This window comes from Scatophagus argus, chromosome 4 (assembly GCF_020382885.2).
Source record: "Scatophagus argus isolate fScaArg1 chromosome 4, fScaArg1.pri, whole genome shotgun sequence".
NCBI classification, from domain to species: domain Eukaryota; kingdom Metazoa; phylum Chordata; class Actinopteri; family Scatophagidae; genus Scatophagus; species Scatophagus argus.
Window position 1 is genome coordinate 8,558,189 of NC_058496.1, and position 25,272 is coordinate 8,583,460.

Below are 25,272 nucleotides of genomic sequence, written 5' to 3' on the forward strand. Positions count from 1 at the left end.
ACATCATTCATCTTACAACGACCCGTAGACTTAACAGTCTACATTGCAGACAATAAAAGCAACATTTGATCTGCCTTTACTAAAATGGAAAGTGGAGAAATCAAACTCTCTCTCTCTCTCTTCATAGATCCTAACAGAAAAAGAAAATAATTATCAATATTTTGTTACATCATTTTGACATTTCCATCGAAATAATGCTCCCTCACTGGCCAGCAGAATTCAGGCTCATTTAACATTTAAATAAGAAAATAAATACATAATTTAAGTAAAATAATCTTTGTGGCATAGATTGTCTTCTACTTTGTGTTTTCTACCATACTTAATATTTGTCCTTTACATACATATTTCTTCTATTTTAGCCACATCATTACAAAACAATAACAGTCTGTATAGACAGAGCATATTTTTCATTAACATTTCACAATAGATAGTCAGTGGTCATGACTGCCAAACTCATCATACTTATCTAAATAACCTAAAGTAGGACAAAGTCATACAGTCTTTAACATTTTTAAACATGTTACTCTACACAAAGGTCCAATAAGGTTTTCATTTCAAAATCAAGAAAATACACAAATGCACTATGAAATGATTCAAAACAGTTTCAAATTTATGCAAGCATATCTGTCCTGCATTTTCTTCACCTAACATTTATACTGAAGTTAAATTTTTATACTGTCCTTACCATGTTTTTCTAACAATTTTCACAGCCACGATAATAACAAAGAGGAGTCAAAAACAGCACTTTACGGCACAAAACACAGTACCGGAATGTACAGTATGTCTAGCAGCGAACCATGCAAACACAGTCGGACCTCATTCGCTGCCACAGCTGGTCGGACACAACCCTCCACCATCCAAAAACACACACACACACACACGTCCATGAAAACACATACACACAAAAACCATTTACAGACATACAGACTGAGGTTACAGCTACAACAGCGTACACTGTCCTATGCTAACAGCCCAAAAGTACAAAGTGTCTAAGATGGTGCATCAGAGGTCACACAGGAACAATGCAACTTGACTACTGTGACTGCTGTCACGGTCAGCTAATCACCAGGATCAGTAAGGGGGGATCTGAGCAAGAGAAAACACTAAAATAATCAGAGGGACGGTGAACTGCAAGAATAAGGCCAAAGTAATAAAAAAATACAAAAAGAGATAGATAGATGGATGGATAGATAGACAGATTTATTTGAAATATCCCATCATCATTGTGATATTTCACAACTGTGGAACATGTCAGCTTTGTATTATACAACTTACAGCATAATGCAAAGCCATGAAGTAGCCCTACATAGTAGAGTTCCTGCTCACATGACAGATTGTCAGAGTTTTACTCGCTTCTCTGTTGAAAACAATATGCAAAAAAAAGAAAAAGAAAAATCTAATAAATTAAAAATTGAATAAAAGCAAACGTGATTTTTGTAAATTACTTCAACAAATCACTATACTGCTATGAAATGTGAAAACATAAGGCTCATTAACTCACATAAATGTATGTGTCAAAGCAAAGCATTGCACCTTTCCTGGGTCACATATTCCTCTAGCTGTTACCACTCTAATTAATGAACTAGTTCTGGCATGAAAGCTATGCAGTGTCAGGTGACAGTTAGTTTCACCCACCCATCACACCCCACTGCACTGATTTGGCAGTCTATTTAAAGGCCTTTACACTCACATCATTTACTCTTCATGCTGCACTGTGCTGCAATGCTGTCACGCTTAGTGGTCGAGCACCCCCGGACCCCCCGTCTCCACCCACTTTGGTTCTGCTTTGCTTTTATGCACCCATGCAGGGATCATTTTAAATGCTACCTGCATGTAATGTATCATGTTACTGTGTAATGCATATTAAATTTCCAAGGCAGGGAACATCCACATGAGTACAACCATGCTGCCAAGTCAAACTGCATGGCTATTTTTTTCAGCGTGTTGTATTTTTATTGACTGTAGACCAAGCTGGTGGTGTTCTCATACAATGTTTTGGAATAAAATAAATTTTTCAAAAGTGTTTATGGTCCTCTTGGTCAGAGCAGATCTGTTTCATAAACGATACATGTTCCACAACTAAAGGAAACTGGTGATTTGATGGGTACATCAGTGCAGAGTTTGAAACCATGTTTGAGAAACAGGGAGGATGGTTTCTAAAAATTAATAAATAACCACCCCTTCACATTACATGACCATAAATCCTTGAGTATTTCCTAATGCAAGGTGTCAGCTCCCTGTACTGTCCACACCTGAGAACGGACAAAGACAGAAGAAACACAGGGCAGAGTGAAAGATTTACAAATAAAAAAATACAATATAATACAATGTGCACAGCTTAATAGAACAACTGAAGGCAAAGTAGGCCTTCTGGACAAACCAGATGGCTGTTCCTGAAAGGAAACTGTATCTTTTCATTACAGAAAACATACAGTGTAGTGGATGTATTTAATAAAAAAAACACAACAGTTGGCTATGTGACCTTTGACAGCAGTGGGACTCGGTCGAGCATCACAGCCCTGAATCCCCTGTGTCTTTTTCTTTCTCTCCAGGAGCAGACACCTGGCTGGTGCTGCCCTCTGCTGGACATCCTGTGGACTCATTCTCAGATGTTGTATTGGCACTGCATGGAGAATCATCAGTGACGTTGAGAGCTTTCATTTTGGCCTGCTCAGGGCTGCCAGAGCGGCTGCGGCTACGGCTGTGATGGCGCTTGCTCCTGTATGGACTGGGACTGCGCGACTTTGTCTTCATGAGTACAACAGTGCTGTCATCTTCTGAGCTGAAGTCAGAGCTGTCTGAAGAGCTGTTGTCAAGACCTGATGTAGGAAGCTGGATCTGAAGATAGATGAAAAAAAAATGTCAGTCAAGGTAGTGAAAAACAGGTAAAGATACAGATGGGAACACCAGCAGTAAGAACATACAACAGGTGTAAAGTCATGCTCTAAGAGATTATGCATTTGATTGCTTTAACCTCAGAAAAGCAGTGCCAGAGTTATGATTACCTGAAATGGCTCTGTTACACCCACGATGGTACTCATGTTGTTGCTATAGTAACCCAAGATAAAGTCCCCTGAGCCTTTGGGCAATTCCTCCTCAGTAAAGGTCACCTGGAAAACAGCTAGTCAGACATCCACTAAATATGAAAGAAAATTAGCTCTTGAGAAGTTCAGCACACATCCAGATTACCTGATGTTCTTGTCGATGAAAATCAGCTTCCTCTTGCTTGGCCCACACGTATCCCACATAGTCCTTATGGTGTTTGAAACCCACCTAGAGGGGCAGCAGCACAATCACAAACAGCGCTTGATTCAGACTGGTAAAATATCTGCTAATTATCTGCTAACGTGACTTTTTCAAATGATAAGTGTTATTTGCCCAACAGATGTAAGACTACACAGTATTTACCTTGTACAGTCCGATCCAGTCCCAGGAGCTGCGAGAGAAGTTGGGCGCCAGTCTGAATTTTGCTGTGGCATCAGTGACACTATTCCATTCATCCTCCACTATGAGCGTGACCAGGGGAACGTCCACCTTGTACGGGAACTATAGAGTACATTCACCATAAACATTTATACAGAACATAAATACTGTAAGATAAACTTGAAGATCCAGTGTGAAGGATTTAGAGGCATCTAAAGTGTGTCTGCAGACTGCAACCAAAAGGACACCCCTTGTCAGACATTTGCTGGTTTAAAGCCAAATTTTAGTAAGGTTACGCCGTATCTTCATTAGGCTAAATTTTCATGCAAAAGTCTGAGTTTAAACAGCAAAAATATTTTTGCTTTATTCTCAAACTAAGGCATTGAAAACACTATAGTAGAAAGTATCATCACTAGTCTCAAAGGTGCAAGCACTAAGTCATCTTTACAATACGACCTGAAGCGTCTCACCTGCAGGGTAAAGATGGAGGAGACCGGCTTGTGGTCACTGACAGTGTATTCCATGTGACTTCGGTAGTTGTGCTGGGTAACTTTGGTGCCGCTCGTCAGCCCTGAAACAGAGCCACGCTTCCCTGCGCTGAGAGCTGTACCGGCAGGCGCTGTGGCTCTCAGGCGCCACAGGATCCGGTCGGTCCAAGCTGGTTTACGTTTCTTCCCACTGGATGCGGGACAAAAAGAGAGGGATGGAGAAGAGAGTACATCGAGAAAAAAAAAGAGGCACTTTCATGGTCCCCCCCAGGCCAGCGAGGACCTTTCAGAGAGGAGAGTATTAGCAAGTCTGTGATATTTGGTCAGTGGCCTAAAATTCATAAGAGCACTCGTGGCATCACCAACCTTGTGTCGTATGTATTTGTTCCAACATCAAACTTGTAGGTGGGAGGGAATTTCAGCGGTCCCTCTTGGAAACCCTCCAACACTGTCTCACTGTCTTTGGCCATGTTAAGCTGTAACAGAGAGAATTACCAGACATCAAGAAGATAGTGTTTCTCTCTATTGCCCTCTAGTGGCATGACATGCACAGTGCATAGTCCACCAGACAAGACATTTTACCATGTAAACCCTGACATATAAACTAAATTTCAGAGTTGAGAGTGAATAGCTTTTTGGATAAAATTCTGCATAAAATGTGTATACAGACTACTTTTGTTCTTTTTAAAATGATAAAACAACATCAAAACATAAACCAATCAGCTGCTGTGGAGAGGAGCTGAACTTCATTGCTTCATTGCTTTTCGGGAAGACCGCACGCAAAGGTGATAAATTCATTTACTTGACAGAGTATATTAAGCGGACGTTATTTTTACCTGATCCTTTTCCCACAACGATGAAAACTTGTTGTTATCGATGGCTGATTTCACCACTTGCATATCCAGGTCATCAATGCGGAAATTGAGATCCCCAAACCAGAACACCACACTGTGAAAAAAACATTTCATGAATTCATTTTTTTAAGTACATATGTATTTTTACAACGCGGACTGCGAAAGTACTGTGACATTATTTCCAATATAAAACCCCTAAACTACACCTGTGTCTGTTTTTATGTCCGGGTGCAGACTTACTCATGGTCAAGAACCCCGGTGGCAGCCTGACCCTCAAACTGCTGCTGCTGCAGGATGCTCTCAAAGTCCTCCATGCGCTGATCAGAGTTTTCCATGTGAGCCGGCAGGTGGCAGTTGAGGAAGCAGATGGTGTGGCCGAACACTGACATGCGGGCGCTCACACCACCTTTATTCCCCTGTAACGTTGACAAGGCAGAGGGGAAGTTAAATAATATTTAAGGCACTGAAAAGACTAACCCATCCAACCTTAAGCAATGGATCAAAGACCTTATAAATCAGTTGACACTGGAGAAAAGCTACTCGTCTACAGGAGGGTGTTGTGGAAACACCAATACTGAAAAAAATAGATGCCACTGATATAGCAGTTTTGTGCTATTGACCCCATGTTATATATAATTTAGCCTACCTATCTATTCATAATTTTGTATTTTATTTTTTGTGTATTATTATACTTACTATAATTAATAATATTAATATACTTTGTACTTTTACTATGTGTTTACTATTATTCATTTTTATCATTTTTATCATTTATTCTATTTTTAATTCAGTTTTTTTCTTGTCTTACTTACAATATTTGTATTTTTATATGCATGTAATTCAGTTCTGTTTAATTATCAAATGATACAACAGGGAAAAGGCTTGTTGGAGCAGGAAAAAAAAGAGGAAGACACAAACTTGTGAAAGAGAGAGCAGGTTTTCATATTAATTTACTCATCTTTCCTCTGGCAGCAAAATGAAATGAATGAATGAATCATTGATGTTCAAAGGTTCCTGTACATGGTGATTGCTTTTTTAGTGTGTTCGCACATGCTGCTTCTGTGCCACAGAGAAACAGGAAGTGTGCTCATTAAGGACCAGTGAAGAATGTCATCAATACTTAATGGTAACAGCAAAGTGCACAGTGGGGGGACAGGATGAGTCTGCGGATTTCTTCCTGCTGCTCCCCCTGACTGCTCTGACCCACTAAAACACAAGAGATGTTTTAGTATAAAATCATCCAGGGAGGAATTCGGTTAAAACTGAGTATTACATAAGTTTTCAGAGTGGTATCAGAGCCCTCAGCGATCATAGAGACAGACTTCCATTGTGATTAAACATTGTGGTAACACATGTAGCAAACATTGTTTTTACCTGGTGTTTAACTGGTGCTGGTAAACAAAATTCTTGGACTTAAACCATGTGTTGGATCCACTTTGATAGTTTTCATGCAAGTTAAAACACATTAAAAAACGACTGAATATTACAGCAGTTTGCGCTTAGTTCATTTTAATCATCCTTGTCTTTCAGAGCATTAGTAACTACTGGCGGTGAGAACGCTTATCTCTTTATTCCCATAAAACTGGATGGAACACCATTTGACTAACAGGACTTGATAAAATAGTTGGTGTGCAGTTGCTCCAGCCTTTTATACATATGAAATTAAAACCAAATTACTGACATATGCTCAGCAGATGTAACAACCCAAACATCCTCAAAGGAAACGACTTGCACCGTTTACAGGCCAAGCAACAGAAGCACGTAAAACAGCAGAGGAAGTCTCTCAGGTATCAGTCGGGCTATCAGTGACAAGGATGCAGGCTAAGCTTCCATGTGTGAAGTTTCAATCACACAGTGCTGATCACAGAATGGTGTCAGTGGCCGTCTCACCCAGTAACCCCCGAGGCCAGTGCGGGTGGTTTCAGTCTGGACTCCGCGGAGGAAGGGCAGATGGAAGTACTTGGCAAAGACCAGCAGTAACAAGCCCTGCATCCGCTGGGAGGTCACCTGAGGGACAGACATGTGAGGAGAAAAGATCAGGAGAACAGAATAACACGAATAGGCACACAGCGAGAGTTAGGAGGAAGTGCTTTGCATAATCCTGAAAAGAGAGCAGCTATAAAGTTCAGTGAGACTCTATAAATATCTTTTTAATTTGCACAAAAATTTCAATAAACAAATTCGCCGAGGTGTGTCCGTGTGCCCATTTCTGCTGCTCCGCTTCACTTTCTCTTACCCTCCTCTCTTTCTACCACCTTGCATTTCGATTTCACCACGCAGGAGCCTGTGGCCCTGCTCTCCCACTACTTTACACAAAGCAGCGCACATTAAGGAGGCCATAGCTTGTGGTCTTCCCTCACTGTGGCAACAAAACAGCCTGCAGAGGAAACGTGATGTTCACACACTGCGGGCACTTGATGGTCGGACCTTTCCTTTCTCCGAGCCCTCCGCCATCATCTCAAGCACTTGGCTCTGGTTTTGCATGATGCTATGCAGATTTTGACATTTGTGCACCACTGTTACAAAGAAAGAAATGCACATACATGTTCACTGTACAACAGGGGCACGAATATGACACGAGCATTTGTTAAGTGGGACAAGACGAAGTATTTGCACGCTACGTCAAGGTCCTTGCCAGATATTTATGTTCATCCCTCCCTCTCCCTCTCTCCAGCGGTCCACACATCCCAACCCCCAACCACAGGCCAAAGAAGCATGATCACACTCCGCCTGAAATGCCCCGTGGGCAGTAATGGAGGCACACATCTCCACGTGACACAAGACCCTCTTGCTTGTATACTAACTGGCTATTCGGACAACTTTGTTGTGTAACGGATTCCGCTGAACCGTGAAGTGGACTGGCTTTATTTGCGTGTGTGTGTATACTCAGACAATGAGTGTGTGTGCATTTGTGTGTGTGCGTGAGTGTGTCTGACAGAAAATACCTTTGCCTGCATGTACTGCGGTTGAAAAGCATTTCTTATCAACATCAGTGAACATTGGAGGAGCTGCCATGCTACATTTTGGCTGAGAACAGAAAAGACATTTAATCCCAAAGACAGGTGTGTGTGTGTGTGTGTGTGTGTGTGTGTGTGTGTGTGTGTGTGCGTGTGTGAGTGAGTGTGACAGAGGCATAGGAACACATACAGAGTGCATGTGTGCAGTAATGTATGTTTGACCTTGTACAGGCCACACATGACTGAAGAAATGAGCTGTGAGTAACAAAGCTGACGTTAACAGGGCAGCCTGACAATGTGGAAACCGTTCAATGCAAATGAAGGCTTACTCATGCCAGTCTCTAATACTTACTACAAAACATTAGCATCTTTTTTCACTGTATTATACAGTAAGGATATCATTTGCTAGCCTACTGAAGTTGGACTGATTTACAGACGCAGGTGCTTTACAAGTGAAAAACTAATTGCACTTTTAATACATGGTAAGTGCCTGACATTGTAGTATCTACAAATCTATACAATATGATCTAATCATACACGCTTGTGAAATATTACATTTTGCAGCCTCACAGTATTCAAAATACATGTTACTGCTGCACTGCTTCATAAGGGTAATGAATCAAATCCTCAGTCTACAATAAATCTCCAATAAATCCCACTGCATACAAAAATTCATGCTGCAGCATACTTAACACAGTGTGCCATGTTGTACTTATGGATTAAAAACCTAAAAAAAGAAAAAAAAAACGTCTTAGCTAATTTGTATATCTTAATTGTGACGATCAGCAACTGTGTGGTGAACAGCCAGTGTGTTTCTGCAGTAAAGGGAGGATTCGAGGGAGCCTTCTCGCCCTCGCAGCAGTTACAGTTCGAACCTGACAATTAGTCTTGTCGAACAGACCATCTCAGAGCATGAAGTGTCTTGTTACCTCGTGTCTGTCCTCCATACCATGACTCAACAGCTCAAGACAAGACAATCTCCAACCAACACCTCAGTTTAACCAGCTCACAGCATTAATATCCACAACATGAAGTACACAAAAAAGGTCACATGGACATGATTTTAAGGCTTTAAAGCAATGCAGCAGACCATGACATAGCTGGGGGACAGCATCAGTCTCACTGTCAGAGGCCCATCAACACTGACAACGACATGATCCAAAAATAAAACGGCATCCTGGGAGACGGTTGTCTAGCTCTCTTCAGCTCGACAGCTGATTCACGCTCTCTGGCTCACCATGCCAACAGGACCACAATTCAGCAAGATGAACCCCAGTCACACATAACAAACACTAAACATGGAAAATATCAACACACCAGACAATTCTTGAGAGAATGAACATTTTTGATGGTTTCTGTATGAATGTTTTGACCAGCCTGTGGATAATTTGCCTGAAATGCAAAGCCATGCTTTTAATGTCTTCAATGCTACAAACCATTCAGTGTGCATGACATAAAACCTACTGCATTTCCTAGCATACTACCTTCTCACAATGGGTATGTGAAGACATTATGAAATCCAGAGACAGAGAATAAAGGGCAGGTATGCGGACATAAAGACACGCAGAGGGAGACCAGGAGACACTGAGAGCTTGACTTGGCATTATGAGCTTGGCAGAGAGCGGAGGATAGCAGATACGCTGACATTACACGCCCGTTATAAATTATCACCCCATCCGTTGCTCAGGGAACAAAATGAGCCGAAGCAGCAGCAGGAGGCAGAGATCTCATCAGCGATGGTACAGTACGAGTCTGAGCAGTATGTCTAAGCATTTTACTATGAGAGCGCGCATATGTGTGGATAATAAAAGCCATTACTGACCAGCACATAACCAAAGGGGCTGAGTCTTTCCATGCAGACCTCGCTCCACTGGTCTGTGAAGAGGACATCTTTCAGCCGTTTGTTAATCATAGAATTCACTTCCTGCAGCCTTGAAGATAAATGACACACAACAGACAGGAGTCAACAGAGATGTAAGAGGAGCTGATGAGTGGGCAATGCAACTGCGGATTAATAAATGGAAGATAATCGCAGCCATAAGGGGGAGAGACATCGCTGTGGTTCAGAACTGAGCCTGACAGCTCATTAGTGGCATTGTCTGCAGTGTGGACGTGGGACAAGTGAACATAAATGGACACTTCAGCTTTCATGTGAAGGAAACTACAAACTACCACAAAACACTCACCCGATAATGTACATGTCTGTGTTTCCATCACCCACGTTGAGACCCAGCAAGGTAGTGATGTCATCAGGCGGAGTGGCCGAGCCCACGTTCCAGGTGATGATGTGCACCCTGTTGGAAGAGGCTGTTATGTAATATGTCACCCACACACCTCATAACCTGTCATAACCTACAGACTCTGAGTGAGACAGCAGAACATTATGAATATGTAGCAATGGATTATATCAATTTCTAGCCATGATATGTTTTTTGACATCATATCAGAGCAACAACTGTATGCAAGTCAATGTAAAATTATCATAATGTAATAAATTCAGTAATTCATATTTCTCCAGGAATTTTTGACAGTTTCCTGGAGAAATATTAAATGAAAACAACAGACATTACAAAACCGAGAAGCAATTAACACTTTCATTTACAATAATAATTAGGGTACTTATGAGACAGTGCTGGTCCAAAAGTTGTATAAGAAATCATATACACTCAGGAGGTGCAATAACATCAGCTTATCATCATATTGGCCAATAAAGACTTTAAAAACAAGCGTCACCATCAGCCTGAAACATTTCTGCTGATATGATCGACGGATAAGATGACCTTTTAATCACGCGACACAAACCGTTGACTTAATAGTTCCCTTGTGTTGCAGCAAATGCGTACATTATGAAAAGCATGTGTGCATCCCCAGTGGACCATCAACATCGGAATGGACATAATAATTTCATTACAGGAGAGATTTAATATTTCCTGCAATCAGGTGAAAAAATATGTGCATTTATCTGCATCAGCCAAAAGGCATGTCCAACATGCTGGATGTCCAACATTGTGCATCCTTAGTAGTCATAACTTGTATGTTGTTAATTATGGGATCATTCATGCAGCGTGATGTTATATGTTAGGCAGCCTGGAAACTCAGAAGTTAGCAATATAACTTAAATAATAAGGGTTGAAATCTGCTAAACCAACAGTCTGAGGACATGCAAGTTAGGCTGAGTGAAAGAATTTAAATTACATATATAAATGAATGTGAGCACTGTATTGTATGTGTAAATACAGCATGTTAGCTGTGTGATAGACTGCCTTTGCCTCACACCCAATGTGTACACTGGGACAAGCTTCAGGCACCCACAATACTGAACAGAAAAAGCAGTTTGGAAAGTGGATGGAATGAAATTCTGCACATCCCAGGGGGGGCTGCCAAGGACCAGTGTCACAGTTGTCCCCAGACACTTGAGGTTCAGATACTAAGAGAATTTAAAAAATGATTTATAAAGACTTTCTCACAGCCACAGCATGGAAAACATAACTGTAGCTGACAAAGCATAAATGTTATTTAGGTTTGCACATTTTCTTGCTCATTAAATGACCTAGAATCATAAATTAAAATGAATTTTATCACCTCAACACTGTTAAAAAAAGATCACCTGAGAACAAAATACAGGTGTTGTGGCCAGATATGTGCACATATTTTTCCTATTCTTTATTTCTTTACCTAATCCAGTTTCTCTGCAGCGATTCACTACCTACTGAACCTGGGAGTGGTTAGAGACACACCCACGCAACACAAAACATTCAGGGAAAAAGAAAGTGTTCACAAGCCATTCAACTAAAAACATGTCACTTATATGAAGTTTAACATGCAAATGTTTTACCCCTAAAATGGATGAAATTCAGGAAAACATAAAATGTATCCTGATAAAATTTGAGACATCGATGCCATTAAGAAAAACCTTTCACCTGAATTAGATTTGGCTGGTTGTTGAATTTGGCACAGAACCAAATAACCATGTTAAATTATTCTGCTTCACCAAACTGAGAAGAAAATCCCCACAGCTTGGCGCCATGTTTACAACAATCCTGCAGCCCTGCACTGGTGACCGTCAGTGTATATAAATAAATGCCACAGGTCAGGCTTATCTGTCTGGGAATGAACGTGCTGAGACATGAATGTTTGAGACACACACAGATCTCGAAACTTGCCTGAAGTCCTCCACAATCTGCGCCTGAGTATCAGCTGTACCTGCTACAGACAGGGCTCTCTGTGCATGGGGGTTCAGGTGGGGAGGCACAGGCCTGCTCGCAGGTGGGTGGGGCACTGACGCAGCCCGAACCGGGTGGTGGCCTGGACCTTTAGGCCCCACTTTAACACTGGGCCCGGTGTGCTCTCCTGCAGGTTTGACTGCTGCAGGGCGAGAGGGTTTGGGACGACTTGCCACAACGCCATCCGGAGCGCACTCTCCTTCATTAGACACTGTAGCAGGTTCAGCTTTGGGATCATCTTTGGGCTCAGAGATGTCGATGGAGCCCTCTACTTTGGCGCTTCTCTGCGGCCGCCGGGGCCTGGAAGGAGCTGCAGGCCGGGCAGCGGTGGACGCAGTGGCAGGAGGTGCTGTTTCTGACGCTGGAGCTGATGAAGCCTCCGCTCCTCCATCTGGGTTGTCCTTTCGCGTCTGGCTTTGGCTCGGATTATCTCGGTCCATTTCTTAAGATTTCTGTGACAAAAAAGACAACGGGAACGTTTCCACTTGTAAGGTGAACCAAACAGTCTCTGTGGCAATGCAATGATGATATAATGTGCTGAGGAAATTAAATTGAAAAAGAAACTAAGAAGGAACAGAGAAACTTCTACTGCTGAAAAACTAAACTGCAGGCACAAATGACAAGTCAATTCAGCGGATGAGTCATGAGACCCTACTGACCCAGCAAGACAACTGCATGAGTCATTCAGACTCCCACCATCATGACCGTTCAATTACCTGCCTTCTCACGGTTTTAAAAACAGATGAATGTGTGCGTGTATTGACAGAAAGACGCTTTAAAGACCAAAATACATTTAAACAAGAGCAAAAGAGCAGAGAGAAACAAGCAGAGGTGTATTCTCTTACAGCTCTACCCTCCAAGAGCTTCTGAATGAAAGATTTGCAGGAAAAGAAAGACAAACCGTTTACTCGTGCCTAAGCTGCCTGCCAGTCCCCCAGTAACCAGGGAGATGCTTAGTCCGTTCATATCAGCTCAGAGCACCTGCCACACACTAACACAAGAAACCACTGCACAGTCCAGAGCAGCAAAAGTCAACAGCATGGAATAAACAACAACAACACAGAGGCAGGAGGCTGCAGAGAGATCAGACAGACTCAGAAAGAGGAGTAAAAATTAATTCAATTACTGTGCAAACAAACGTGTGCGTTGCTTTTCTCTGTTGCTGATTAATATAACATAACAGCAACCAAAGCCGCTGTACACACGGTTTGAGAAAGATTTTACAATTTCTGATGTAAATACAAAGTATGTGAAACAGCAGAGGTGGCTACTTCAATGAATTTATAAAAACGAGAACGGTTCATGACTTGTTCATCACCGAAGCAAAGATTTCTCAAATGTTAAATTCCTGAAAAAAAAAATAAAAAAATAAAAAAATTGCCACATAGGTGGCGACTGTGTTGTGTGCTCGTGGACACGTCTCCTTAAAAGAGCTGATTTGGGCACAACACTGGCAGCCCGACCCAAATCCATCAGTCAGTGGTGGCAGAAACAAAACACGTGAGAAACAATGTTGGTGTCATATGTTTTATGAGGGTGAGAGGACACCCAACCTTGAGTTATCAGCTGCACAGGCAAATCATGGCACACATTAACCCACTGTATTCTCTGGGTGGCTGAAACGACGTCCTGGACATGTTCTTGGGCAACAGGGAGTGAGGCAGAGTTATGTGCTTGGGGACGGAGAAACAACAGAGCTCTCCTGTAATAATTCACATGACCTTGAGGAGACGGAGGCCATGTCTTTCATGTGGAGCTGCCTCTGCACACAACATGTGCCCAGAAACATGCTGGTCTTTCAGTCCACCAATAACCTGGTGCCTGGCTGGGTATAATGTATTCCAGTGGTCCATGTATGGCATTTAGTGAGGGGGGGGTTGTGTGGAAGGGCGATTGGGCACACGTGGGAGTGGGTGGGTCCAAAACGAGCCGAGGGAAGCGAGAGGGAGAGCCGAGCGAGACAGCCCATTCAGTGACAACGCTGTGTCTCTTTGCAGAATGTCTCTAAATTGATCCTCTCACACTTCCCTATGGCACTGTCTATTTTTCCAGGCTTTAATCCCCCCCCCTTCTCTCCCACTCTCTCTCACTCTTATCGTCCCATTTCTCTAATCCTTTCTCTCTCTCTCCCCATCTTCCTCACCCACACTCCACCACCTTCACTGCACGGGCAATGAATCGCTCACCCCACCAATTTAGTCCCCCCCCAATCCTATATTTTTCCTGTCACGTCAAGCTGAGCGACTTCACTATTCTTGACCTAAAATCTTGCACTCTGAGGTGCCAATCGGTATTGTTTCCTTCAGTCGGCCGCAGTCACGGTCACTATCAGTGATGTCAATGTGCCGCGATTCCAGCAGCCACAGTCACAGCAGCTGGACACAGATCATAATCGGCGGTAATGTGCATCTGTGTGCGTGGGATCATGGGAAAAAAAATGGAGAATGAGAGGGATGTTGACAATGAGAATGAGAGCGCGTTCGAGCCATGTATGAGCTATCTCACAAAAACAAGAAAAACCTAAATGCAGAGCAATCAGTCTTTTTAACACACACACACACACAAATGTTCCTTTCCTTTAGGTATGACAGAGCAAAAGCCAAATATTTGCCTCTCTGTGAACAATCATGACAGACTACCACTTCTTATTCCACTCACGTTCACTGAGCAGAGTGGAATGATTTGATAATAACAAATGTGTCATGGTGTTTACATGCACCCTCCTGAGGGGGTGAGAGCTGAGAGAGCCAGGAAGGATGTAGTGTAACCCAAACAGCAGGCTCTAGCCAGCCTTCTTGGCTCCTCTGTTGGGATTATTTGACAACACAGACAGTTCTGGGTGACCGAGTCAGTTGCTCAGAATTCTTTATTTTTTATCTTTCATGTAAAGGAAGTCATCTGTTTCCTCACATTTAATTTTCTTTCAGCTCGGCTCTACTGGGCTGCACTACGTTGACATCGTGATTCTGATCTTAACGTTCATCGCTTTTTTCCCACCTCTTCAGTGTTTCATGTTGGAAGTCCAGCCGAGCAGAGTGTTGGTGTTGGGGGCCTCCAGGGCCATATGCCCCTGTGACAGGGATACTAATGATGACCCGGACAGAAATGACACCGGCAGCTGCTGCCACAGCTGTAAATGGCTCCTCCGGGTCCTAATGCCACTGACTATCACTCCCCTGCATCCGGGGGACTTCATCTTTCTGATCAGGTCACAGCCAAGGCTGTAGGATGTCAAAGTGATTATTCCTACAGTCCAACAGGAAAACATCTTCTGACACCCTAAAGCAAAATGTCTGCAATGCAAAATTACATTGTAAGTTGCTATTTTAGCAGCTGTCAATTAACAGGTACAGAGATGAGCCAAATGGAATCATTCACTTAAGGCTCAGTCTACTTCAAAGGCTCAAAAGCAGACTCTGGTTTACCAAGTAGCTGACATGCATGCATTGCACAATGTCACATAGTTGGGTTTAAACACTTTCATTCAGCTCAACATAATCAGTTTGTGAAGGAAACCCGGCTATGGAATCAAATTCAATGACAAAAACTCAATAAAAATGAACCCTTTGCGCAGGTGCATGAGACCAAACTACCGTCTTGGCAGAGAAATCGATTTATTGCACACATGTTCCTTCCTGCCGAAGCCGCCGGTTTTTAAGTAAGAATGGAGACATACGTGCAAATGGACTTTCACAAAAGTTGCAACAGCAGCTTCACAGTATAGTAGTTGCAGGTCCAGTTCCAACTGCTGAGTAAACCTGTTAGGCGAGTGATAATCAGTGTATTTGCTCGAAAACCGAATGCATCGCTATGAAATCCAGTGGTGCTACAGATCATCACGCCTGCAGATCGATTCTCCCCGAGTGCATCTATCACATTACGTTACAGCATGAAAAACAACGAAATAACTACAATCAGAAATGTTTGAAATGTACGCCTCTGCAAGGGTAAACATAAACATGGCTTATGTGACACTCTCTTAGCAGCACATAAAGACAAATTTGTGACATGAATTAGTTACGTGACCACACCGAAATATGAAATTATGTCGGACGAGCAAGAGGAGGTTTTTGTTTTTGTCAGGATGTGTCATTTTATGTCTGGTGTAGCCTGTTATGTAAACACCAGAACACCAATTGAACACTTTCAGAGCAGCGAACACCAGTATGTGGTCCATGGTAGACGTATGTATTCCAGGACTGGGACAAAGATGATTGATGTCTCCGCTTAAAGAGGACAGCAGCAGATTTGGTATCTGGCCTAATTACACTTCTGCTTCAAGTACATTTTTTCAAGCTAAAAAAAAAAAAAAAAAAAAAAATGAAGGTCATTTTAATTCTGTGTTTTGCCATCAGATAGTATCTCAGACACCTGGGTGCCTGAGTGCAAGCATCTGTGTGTTTATGTGTCTGAGATGAGGGAGGAAAATATCCAGAGCCAGAGCCTGTGTGGACGCATTTCTACTGTGTGACTGTGGCCCACGAACATGCACTCCAGCGCTGGAAAGGGTGAAGAAGGTGGGAATTTGGATTTATTCTGAATTGTCAGAATTTTGCATTACAAATAAACGCTGTGCAACGCTCTATAAACATCCCTCTCCATGCAGACACATTCACAGCACGAGCATCAGCTTTCAAGGATTGATTCACAGGTGATGTCAAGATGAAACAAAAGCGAACAGCAACAATATTTCCTGTATTGGTGAGATTGACGTTTTTGGCTGTCGTTACCACTGGTGATTAACAGGACCGTGTCCGGTTACATTCTCAGTCAAGCCTCAACAATACGCACGGTTGGAGCAGATTAGTCATCACCTTTACCTGAACTGTTTCGGTCCCTCTGGGCGGGGGTCTTAACAGCCGGTGGATCTTAAGGAAAGCGTTTCTGTAGATGTGGAGGTCGGCTGGTTCTAAGCCTCGGCGAAGGGGGCGAAATCACAAGAAACGTCAAGCAAAAACACACTGAACTTTCCTTTCCACTCGCCCCTCAGACGAAACCATCGGCATCCCAAGCCCTTCCGTCCTTCCTGCCTTCGCTGACGGTGAGCAGGTGGGTTTGGAGCGATCCTGGCGACAGATTTGTGTTTCCTTGCCAGTGAGGCTACATCTCATAAAACACAGTCGTCTCCTGCGCTTAAAGACACGGGCTGCAGCGGCTCGCGCGCGCCTGTCTCCTGTTCTTTGCTCGTGCCCTTCAAATTAAAGCAGACGTCCGGGACAGCACGAGAGAGAGAGAGAGAGAGAGAGAGGGAGAGAGAGAGCGCTTCCGTAAACGAGCAGCCGCTGCCCGTCAACGCTGTGGCTGATGATTACTGTGCCGAAAAGTGCGTCTTTGGCGAAGCTCACAGAACTGCAGCAGCTAGAAAGGAAATGTCGTACCAATTTACACCAAGCAGCGCCTGTTCAGTCTGTGAGCTGATCGTCTCTCTCCCTGATATACGCTGGTGAACCGACTTCACACTTGTTGCTACGACAATATTATCAAATACTGCGTAAGTTAGGCCACGAGCCAAATCACCATATTTCACAGTGTGGATTTGAAAGGGCGGTTCTATGTGCGATGTCTGTGGTGAAGCGCCACTGCCGCCTAGTGGCTGGCATGATTACAGAGCAGCACTGAGTTAAATTGAAGCACCTGCATCTTTTAAATGGCCCTTTTGTAGTGATACTTTATCAGAGACAAAATAATGTTTTTGTTGGTGGGTTGAAGATCTGATGCAGCAGCCTTAAGATTTCATCAGTTTGAGAAACGGAAGGTGAGAGCAACATCTTGGGTCAAAGGTCAAGTTTATATTTACTGAATACTGTCTTGGCAGAAATTTTTAAGCATAATGTTAACTTACATGAGAGGTCTTGACTTCTTTAAAGGCTGATGCACATCCCCCTCAAACAAAATGGTGACACAGTAGACATGACCTCAGAAGTAGCTGCTGATGCATGACCCACTTCAACTGATAATGTACTTTATGAAGCAAAGGCCCTAAAAAAACCTTATGCTTTCATTTTCAATGCATATTACGTATTTCTGTGCTATGCAAGCTGAAACAAAATAGTAACATGAATGCAAATTTTGTACATTTTGTTCTTACAAAGTAGCGGGGGTTAACAAATTTAGGTTCTAGTTATAATCAGAAAGCAATGTTTTGCACTTCTCTGTGCTGTTCTGGTTAAATAATGGAGTAACAATGACACAACCTTCTGTGAAGTTCATTCATTACTTTAAATTTGCCACATCTGCTCTCATTATTTATTATTGACGCTGCACTGAAGTCTTGCACTTGCAAATTTAATGACTTATTATATATGGCCTAAAATTGTTATATTAACCATACATAAAAATGTCCAAACAAAGATTTAACTGGTATGCCTACTGCCATATAATCACTAAATGGTTTGCAGCTGTTTTGACATGTGTTTACTTCCAGGGAGCTGAGACAGAGCCACACTGAACTGAAGCATGGACTAAAGTGTTGCTGTGGCAACACCTGAGGGTACCTCATCCATAGACCTCATCAGTGTGCATGAACTCTTGAATGCCTGTGGCCTTTACAAAATGAATGAGTCAAAACCTGTGTGTGTCCTTTAAGGCCAAGGCTCTCAGGGGAAAGCTGTGCAGTGTGTCATGTGGCTGCAGAGTGTTTTGAATGCTTACTGTACAGAATCAGAATCAGAATTGTCTTTATTGCCATGTAAGTGAAGAGGTTTCACATTACTAGGAATTTGTCTTGGTGATCGGTGCATACATAGAACGTAAGAACGAGTAGCATATAATAATAGGATAAAATAAAGTAAAATAGAATAAGGTAAAAACAAAATAAAATAAGGTAAGTAAAATAAATATGGTTCTGGAGGTAGTCCAAAAGTGAGGTAGTACTGAGTGGAAGTTGTACAAGTAGGTGAGGTAAACAGACACCCATCCTCATTTTATAGAAAATAATCAAAAGCACGTCTATAGTAGTGAACAGTGCTGTGATACTGACTGTAACAACATATTGTAACATACTTCTGTCTTTTGGCCCAGTTACTGCAGTGTAGAAGTAAGTTGAGCATAATAGTGTAACGCTCATCTTTGTTGTCTTTGTCGTCCTTTCAGTGGGCTTCGTGTGACCGAGCAGGGCTGCTGCTTCTGACTCACACTGACCACAACATCAGGTTTTTCTCTGCAGTATTTAGGTCAGTGTGCATGCCTGATAACCTGTGTTTGTGGTAACTTATTCTTCACTGCTTTCCTCCTTATGTCTCTGTTGTATTCTTCCATCTGATGTTCCTTTGCAACTCACCAAACCACATTCGGATCAAATGTTTCCTCAACAGCTTTTGAAATCGTCCACTTCTAAGACGGCTCAAATATCGTCTCATGGAGAAACATTTGGGAAATTGCAAAAATACCCTGCATAATCTGGTGGGCGCAACTTGTCTGCACTGTATGTTATAACTCTGCAACAAAGCTTTCTATAAAGCTTTAAATGGCCATTTTTTTGTTATTGAAACTGATTCAAATGCAGTATAAGGTGATTTATGAAGCTTGAACTGGAACGCTGGGAGACAAACTAAATTGTGTCCAGCCGCCTGCATGTAGACATAAACAGAATACAAATTTGAACACGATCATGTAGGCTTTAACTGAGAAATTTGGTCCACAGTTGACTTGAGGTTATTGACACAAACCAAACACAGATATGCTAAATAGGCCTTGTGCCATACCATGTGGATAACATCACTTAACACAGCAGAGATATGGCATTTCAGGACAGGCTTCTTACCTTTTCACCAGTTTCTTCAAAACAAATGTCTAATTACCCTTAAAATCCTTTTACTACACTCTCCCCTGCATGTATTGATTTAGAATTATACATCAATTTGTGTATAATATCTTTATTACAGCATCCATCATTGTTTCTAAATATTAAACAGGCCACCGAGCTGGCCTGTAAATGAGAAATCCAAGCAGTAAATGAAGAGAATAAGCAGGCGATATACCAGCTCGCTTGTGGTCGTTTGAAGTGCTCTGTTTCCTTTTAACATTTCCCAGGATTAACCGCCGATTGTAAATCAAATCTGTGGGATTGAGTGGATGTTGATGGGGATCTGAGATAACCAATGAGCGCCCTCTCCACGCCCCTCCGTGGAAAATATTTGACGTGGCAAGAGGTCCGGACGTGACATCGCTGCACATCATCTCTCCTCCTCTGCTCAGCCTCAGCTATCTCACCCAGGCCTCCATACAAACATCTGCAGGTCCCGGTCCCTGGAGCAGAGCGGGCCACAGTCCTGCTTCACGATCTGAAACCCGGAGGAGAAATAATGTGGCTCATCGTGTTGGCCAGTTTACTTCACTGCGCCTCGGCCTACGATGTGGATCTGAAGAAACTGGACGGGCTCGCCAAGGCGAAGGTGGAGGTACAGTCACACCGTAGGGAGTCTTCACGACATAACGCCTCATAGCGAGAAAGTCTGCTGAATTATACTTACTGCGACGCTGGGTCGAGGACATGAGTACATTTTTAGAGTGTGATTTGTTTAAATGTTTGAATGGGTGCGTTTTAATCCTTAGATTTCCGTGGCGCTTCATGCGTTTACAGTATAGCTGTAGGTGTTGACAATTATGTATGTATCTAATATGTGTGTGTGTGTGTGTGTGTTTAAGTGTAACTACAAAATCTACAACAAAATGATTTTCCTGAATGGGGTGTGAACTGAGAAAAGTTTCAGTAACTCTACCTTTTTCTTTGTTAGAAACCGTGCACTTTTCCCCCGAGGGTGTCACCAAATCACCACCCTGTCAGCATCACTGAAGAAAAGCTTGTTATCTGTTTGCTATTGTTATGTTTAGTCACACCTGCTACTCAGCACCTGGGGCTAAAGTTTCTAGGTATCCTTCCCAGGAGCCTACTTAAATCTGTTCTCTGTACGAAGGATTCAACGCCGAGGGGACATCATACAGATTTGCTGTTTTTCCATAAGGAAACTGTCCCAAAAGCTCCAGCACAAAATAGGACATCCTGGTGATGTCCCAATTCAAAACGTATGAGAGCTGCTTGTAACGTTGTCATCGTATGGTCTCTTTTCAGACATGTGGCGGATGACAGCTGAACAGGCTCAGAGAGGTAAGTTACCCAAAGTTTCCTATTAAATAGGAACAAAAACAGGTAACACACTGAGAGTCAGTGTCTGAGACTGAAGCCTAATCCTAAAAGCGTTTGCTCACTGACAAGCATTTGATGTTTCACATCTAGGGTTTCACATAATCCCCCACAGATCTGTCACTGAAACCAGTGAAAAACATGAATCCTCCTCTGTCTGCAGGTCAAAGCCTTCGTGGTCCAGGACATTCCTCTTTAGTATCCTTTGACTCAAGTTGCGACGCCGATTTTACTTGTTCTTAAATCAGTCGGTTTGTTAGATGCACGCTGTAAATGCCCCAGCATGTTCTCTCTGTGCCAATCCTTGACCACATCACCACCTCAGCCATAACCTGGTGATGAAGCATATTCCTGGGGCTGACCCCGAGCTTGTCCTCCTGAACCACTACTACGAAGAGCTGGATGTAAGTCTTTGTTTCGCAGTGCAGTGATATTTGCAGTGTGCTTGTGTTTTACAGTATATTAAAGCTCATAAGTGTTGAATGTGATGGCATCGTCTATGCTATGATTTAATATGACAATTGTAATGGAAATCAGTGCCTGTGTGTTCTTGTCAGAGCCCAGGGGTATCATCTGTGGACTCATTGGGGGCAAGATCTTACTAAACCATAAACTTATTATAGTCAGTTTTAAATAATACACACAGTGGGCTCACACATCATATATATAGTTATATAAAAAAAAGTGTCCACACATATATATATATATACTATATCTTCCAATGGTGTAAATTAAAGCAGCAATAAGTTTCATTTTTATTTTGGCCACTGGGGGGCAGCAAGCTCATAACCCACATCCAAGGTCGCCATATAAAGCAGCTGTGGCTAATTTCCTAGCAAACTGTGGCCAGTTGACACATTCAGCAGACTCTTAGCAACTAATGCATGTCTTGGGTGTCTTAATGTCCAATAAACCCTTTATGGCTCAGCAAGCTCCTGATTGTCTGAGCCAACAAAATATTAAGGAGTGCAGTTTTAAGTTTTCCTTCAACAAACACAGTTTGATTCTGGCTAATCATTAAACACGTGTGTCCTGCACAGCGGATCGCCCTGTCTGACATGACCCGCTCTGAGATCAACGAGCTGCTGGGGAAACTGGGCTTCTACAAGAAAGCTCAACCTGAGGACGAGGTGCCAGAGGAGTTCCGGTTCTCTCCTGCCAAAGACAGCCCGTTTAAAGACGGGACGGCGTATAAACCCGCCACTTCCACTCCTGTCACAGAGAGCACCTCCTCAGAGCCCAACACAGAAGTCAAGCATACTGACCTATAACCCGTCAAGACCGGGAGAAAGCAGGAGTCTCACTGTACCACACTGCACCCATAGCTGCTCCACGACCAGCTGCTTACTGCAGTTGATGACAGAGATGCTTGTCATTTCAAAATAAAGCCATCAGATCATGGATCAGCCCTTGGTCAAGGAGAAAATCTTAGCATCAGCAGAAGGCCTTTAAAAGCAATTTGCACATGTTGTTCCTTCAGTTTGTTCTTTATTTTTGCAGTGATAATAAGCCAACAGTGCTTTTCTACTCCCCACACAAAGACTGGAGGTGTGTATCTTTTATTTTGTTTTGTGGTCCATCATGTGTCAGCTGTGGTCAGAGTTCTCGCTTCACTTGAGTTCTCTCGTGTGTCTGATTACTTCCTACCTGCTCTGAAACTGAATGAAGCCTTGGGCTGAAAACCTGTCTGACTGGCCTGAGGTTGATGCTCCATGTTCTTGTGGGTTGGACTGACACACACACACCAGAGGATTTAAGTGGAAGCGAAGAAAATAAATGATGAAAAAATAAATCGGGTCATTTCACTTTCTGTTCTCGTGTCTGTTTGCTTTTAGTCTGAAACCTCTTTGTTGTATGAAATGATTCAGAGCAATAATCCTCCACACACTTGTTGATTTCCCAAGTTGGTTTAATTTTAATTCACATTTAACTGTGGTGCACAGAAACATGAAATTATAATGCGTTTAAGCTCTTATGTACATCACGCACTGCTAGGTGGAAGGTGTTCGTTTTTCAGCTTGCAGCGGTGTAATAATTCTCAGGTCATTTCTCAAAATCTACTGAAACAGAACTTTATACGCATATACGTTTCACCAAAATCGGTTCTGATTGGATTTTAGACATGTTCTCAAAAGAAACATCAACTTCACAAGCTCAATAAAAATCTTCACTTAAAAATTTTCCTTAGCTTCATGCTGTAAAATATACAGTTGGAAGTTATGTTCAATCAGCGATACTTACAAACTTAAACCAGAAAGCCGGCTTTCATCAGGCCCATTGACTTGTCCAAAAATTGACCCCAATTGGTTTGACAAATCATCGTAGCAGATTGAGCTTATCGACTCACGTTGGACAAAACCTTTAACAATGTAATGTACACGCTAACAAAATACAAAATAATATATTTCAAAAACATCTACTCAAGCATAAATAAGAAGCCCTCTGAAAGAGCTGTGTGTGAGTGTGTTTGGCAGGACAAGGCAGTGATGCTGGGTGATGATGGCAGTGTTGTTTCTTTTGCACATATGCTGCCAGCCAAGCAGAGCAAATTGTGTTGGACTGCAAGCATTTTTTCTGTTAGAATAATATTATGATGATACAGTAATGGGGGGGGGGTTACAATGTTCAGAAAATCTGAAACCTGTTCTCAGTAGCACTGCAAAGTTAAGAAAGGTGAGATCCCTCTGCACTGGACTGCAACAATAACAATGTTGCACCCATTTGAACATCCCTGTGCTCATGTATTAAATAACCTTATGCTAACTGTTTACATCAGCATGAGCATAATTTAATTAAAATACTTCAAGCTACCCAAGTTTGGTAAAAATGAAAAAGTACCGAAACGAAGACCAAATAATGCATCAAATGGGTGTGCATATTTTTCTTTACCAACAGCAGTGACAGCAAATTACAATAATTACAAAAGTGTAGCAGAGAAAAATGTAAGTATAAATAAATTAAAAGGGGAAATACTATAAAATATTTCTCTTTTCTCCCTTGATGCATTTTTCAGTACACCAGCGTAGTGACACAGCCACTGCATGTTAAATATCACCTGGTACAAAGCTGAGTTTGAGTACAAAAAAAACATATGTAAAATCTTAAAGCTTAAAAACGTAACCCTATAAAAACTTTGGCGCTCTCTCATTGGAGAAAGGTGAACTTTGTGTTAACAATGCGTGTCCAAAAGAGAACTGAAACCCGGTAATGAATACACGTCACCACTGCCAACAAAGATAATAAACAAACTGATACACAAACACACGCACACAATCCCCAACTTGTCCATCAGAGATGTGCAACTCTTTGACCAAGCCATTCAGGGTGGAGGTGGTCATCAGGAGAAGATGGAGCTAAGGGAGGGGTCAGGGCTGGTGAAAGTAGTTGGGGGCAGGGTGGGGGTGGGTCGACACCACGTCGAGGCTGAACGCTTCACTGAGCACAGGTCAGAGATCACAGGGCCGACCCATGGACATCTCGTATCTGCGCAGGTGGTTGACCAGAGACTGTACGTAGGTGAAGACGCATTTGGAGTCAGGTTTTTTACCCATGATCATCATGTCCTCCACCTCAAGCAGAGGCATGCAGTTGGCGTAGGTCCTGAGGAACAGGCATACAAGAGACAGTGTGTGTCAGACGGATGTGAGGACTGGACAGGACCAGAGACGGAGTAGGGAGGAAGATTTTCTCTTTATGTTTCATATGTAATCATCCATCAGGTGCTTCCCTATGATCATTAACCAAACTGGTGGAGCTGCTACAGTTAAAATAAGCTGGCACACATAGATACACACAATTGCTAAAATGTGCACCGACAAACCCCAGTCCTTTTACTTGTTGTTACGCTCTACTTATTCTTTCTTTGTTTAAAACCTTTTTTGGTCTCAGTTTTCTCAAAATTACCGTGTGGAAAACCCTTTAAAAGCTCTGCACAAATAAACGTCAGCAATAGAGCGCGTTTCAATAAAACGGTTTTAGAAACGAAGACGTCGCGTGTGAGCTATGCAGAAAGTGACCACAGGGTGGCATTATCTCCACATACTGTAAACATCTTGCACAAACAAAGAGTAGAGTAACAGGAACAACACAAGCCTAATTCTCCTGCATGAGGAAATAAATGTCAGCATCATAAAAATCAGTTTTGTTATTTAAGGAAATCTAGACACAGGTCATTTGGCTCTTTAC

General features: G+C 42.5%; 3 protein-coding genes across 11 annotated transcripts in view; 1 reads left to right on the plus strand and 2 right to left on the minus strand.

Moving 5' to 3' along the window:
• Window positions 1–1,432: 1,432 nt before the first annotated feature.
• Window positions 1,433–17,124, minus strand: inpp5jb (inositol polyphosphate-5-phosphatase Jb). Of its 2 annotated transcripts, XM_046387477.1 has the most exons (14): window positions 16,766–17,124; window positions 11,886–12,397; window positions 9,909–10,016; window positions 9,545–9,653; window positions 6,656–6,772; window positions 5,006–5,181; window positions 4,748–4,859; window positions 4,278–4,387; window positions 3,894–4,101; window positions 3,409–3,546; window positions 3,190–3,273; window positions 3,006–3,110; window positions 2,483–2,838; window positions 1,433–2,252 (listed from the first exon to the last, which is right to left on the minus strand). In XM_046387477.1, the coding sequence occupies exons 2-13, from the start codon at window positions 12,383–12,385 to the stop codon at window positions 2,512–2,514; spliced, it is 2,094 nt and encodes a 697-aa protein (XP_046243433.1). In that variant the 5' UTR covers window positions 12,386–12,397; window positions 16,766–17,124; the 3' UTR covers window positions 1,433–2,252; window positions 2,483–2,511. The 2 variants fall into 2 exon arrangements, with proteins under 2 accessions (XP_046243433.1, XP_046243431.1); XM_046387475.1 differs by having other exon boundaries at window positions 1,433–2,838; window positions 16,766–17,123.
• A 131-nt stretch (window positions 17,125–17,255) lies between these two features.
• selenom (selenoprotein M) lies at window positions 17,256–22,607 on the plus strand. 2 transcript variants are annotated; one of them, XM_046387481.1, is made up of 8 exons: window positions 17,256–17,436; window positions 18,370–18,435; window positions 19,038–19,117; window positions 19,977–20,344; window positions 21,016–21,051; window positions 21,251–21,285; window positions 21,413–21,491; window positions 22,128–22,607. In XM_046387481.1, the coding sequence occupies exons 4-8, from the start codon at window positions 20,249–20,251 to the stop codon at window positions 22,356–22,358; spliced, it is 477 nt and encodes a 158-aa protein (XP_046243437.1). In that variant the 5' UTR covers window positions 17,256–17,436; window positions 18,370–18,435; window positions 19,038–19,117; window positions 19,977–20,248; the 3' UTR covers window positions 22,359–22,607. The 2 variants fall into 2 exon arrangements, with proteins under 2 accessions (XP_046243437.1, XP_046243436.1); XM_046387480.1 differs by lacking the exon at window positions 17,256–17,436 and adding an exon at window positions 17,651–17,700.
• A 368-nt stretch (window positions 22,608–22,975) lies between these two features.
• Window positions 22,976–25,272, minus strand: part of smtnb (smoothelin b) — a 45,296-nt gene continuing 42,999 nt past the window's right edge. For 5 of the 7 annotated variants that reach the window (XM_046387470.1, XM_046387468.1, XM_046387472.1 and 2 more), the window contains one exon: window positions 22,976–24,687. In XM_046387470.1, coding sequence (XP_046243426.1) covers window positions 24,534–24,687 — 154 coding nt within the window. In that variant the 3' untranslated portion in view covers window positions 22,976–24,533. The remainder of the gene's footprint in view (window positions 24,688–25,272) is intronic. The other 2 variants (XM_046387471.1, XM_046387469.1) reach the window with 1 other exon arrangement.

Bases quoted from the DNA above. Each gene is read 5' to 3' on its own strand.
- inpp5jb (XM_046387477.1), bottom strand. From the start codon at position 12,385: ATGGACCGAGATAATCCGAGCCAAAGCCAGACGCGAAAGGACAACCCA. The intron at 5,182-6,655 runs GTGAGACGGCCA...TCAACGTTACAG, and splicing joins CTGGCCTCGGGGGTTACTGG to GGGAATAAAGGTGGTGTGAG. The intron at 4,102-4,277 runs GTTGGTGATGCC...TCCCGCATCCAG, and splicing joins ACAAATACATACGACACAAG to TGGGAAGAAACGTAAACCAG.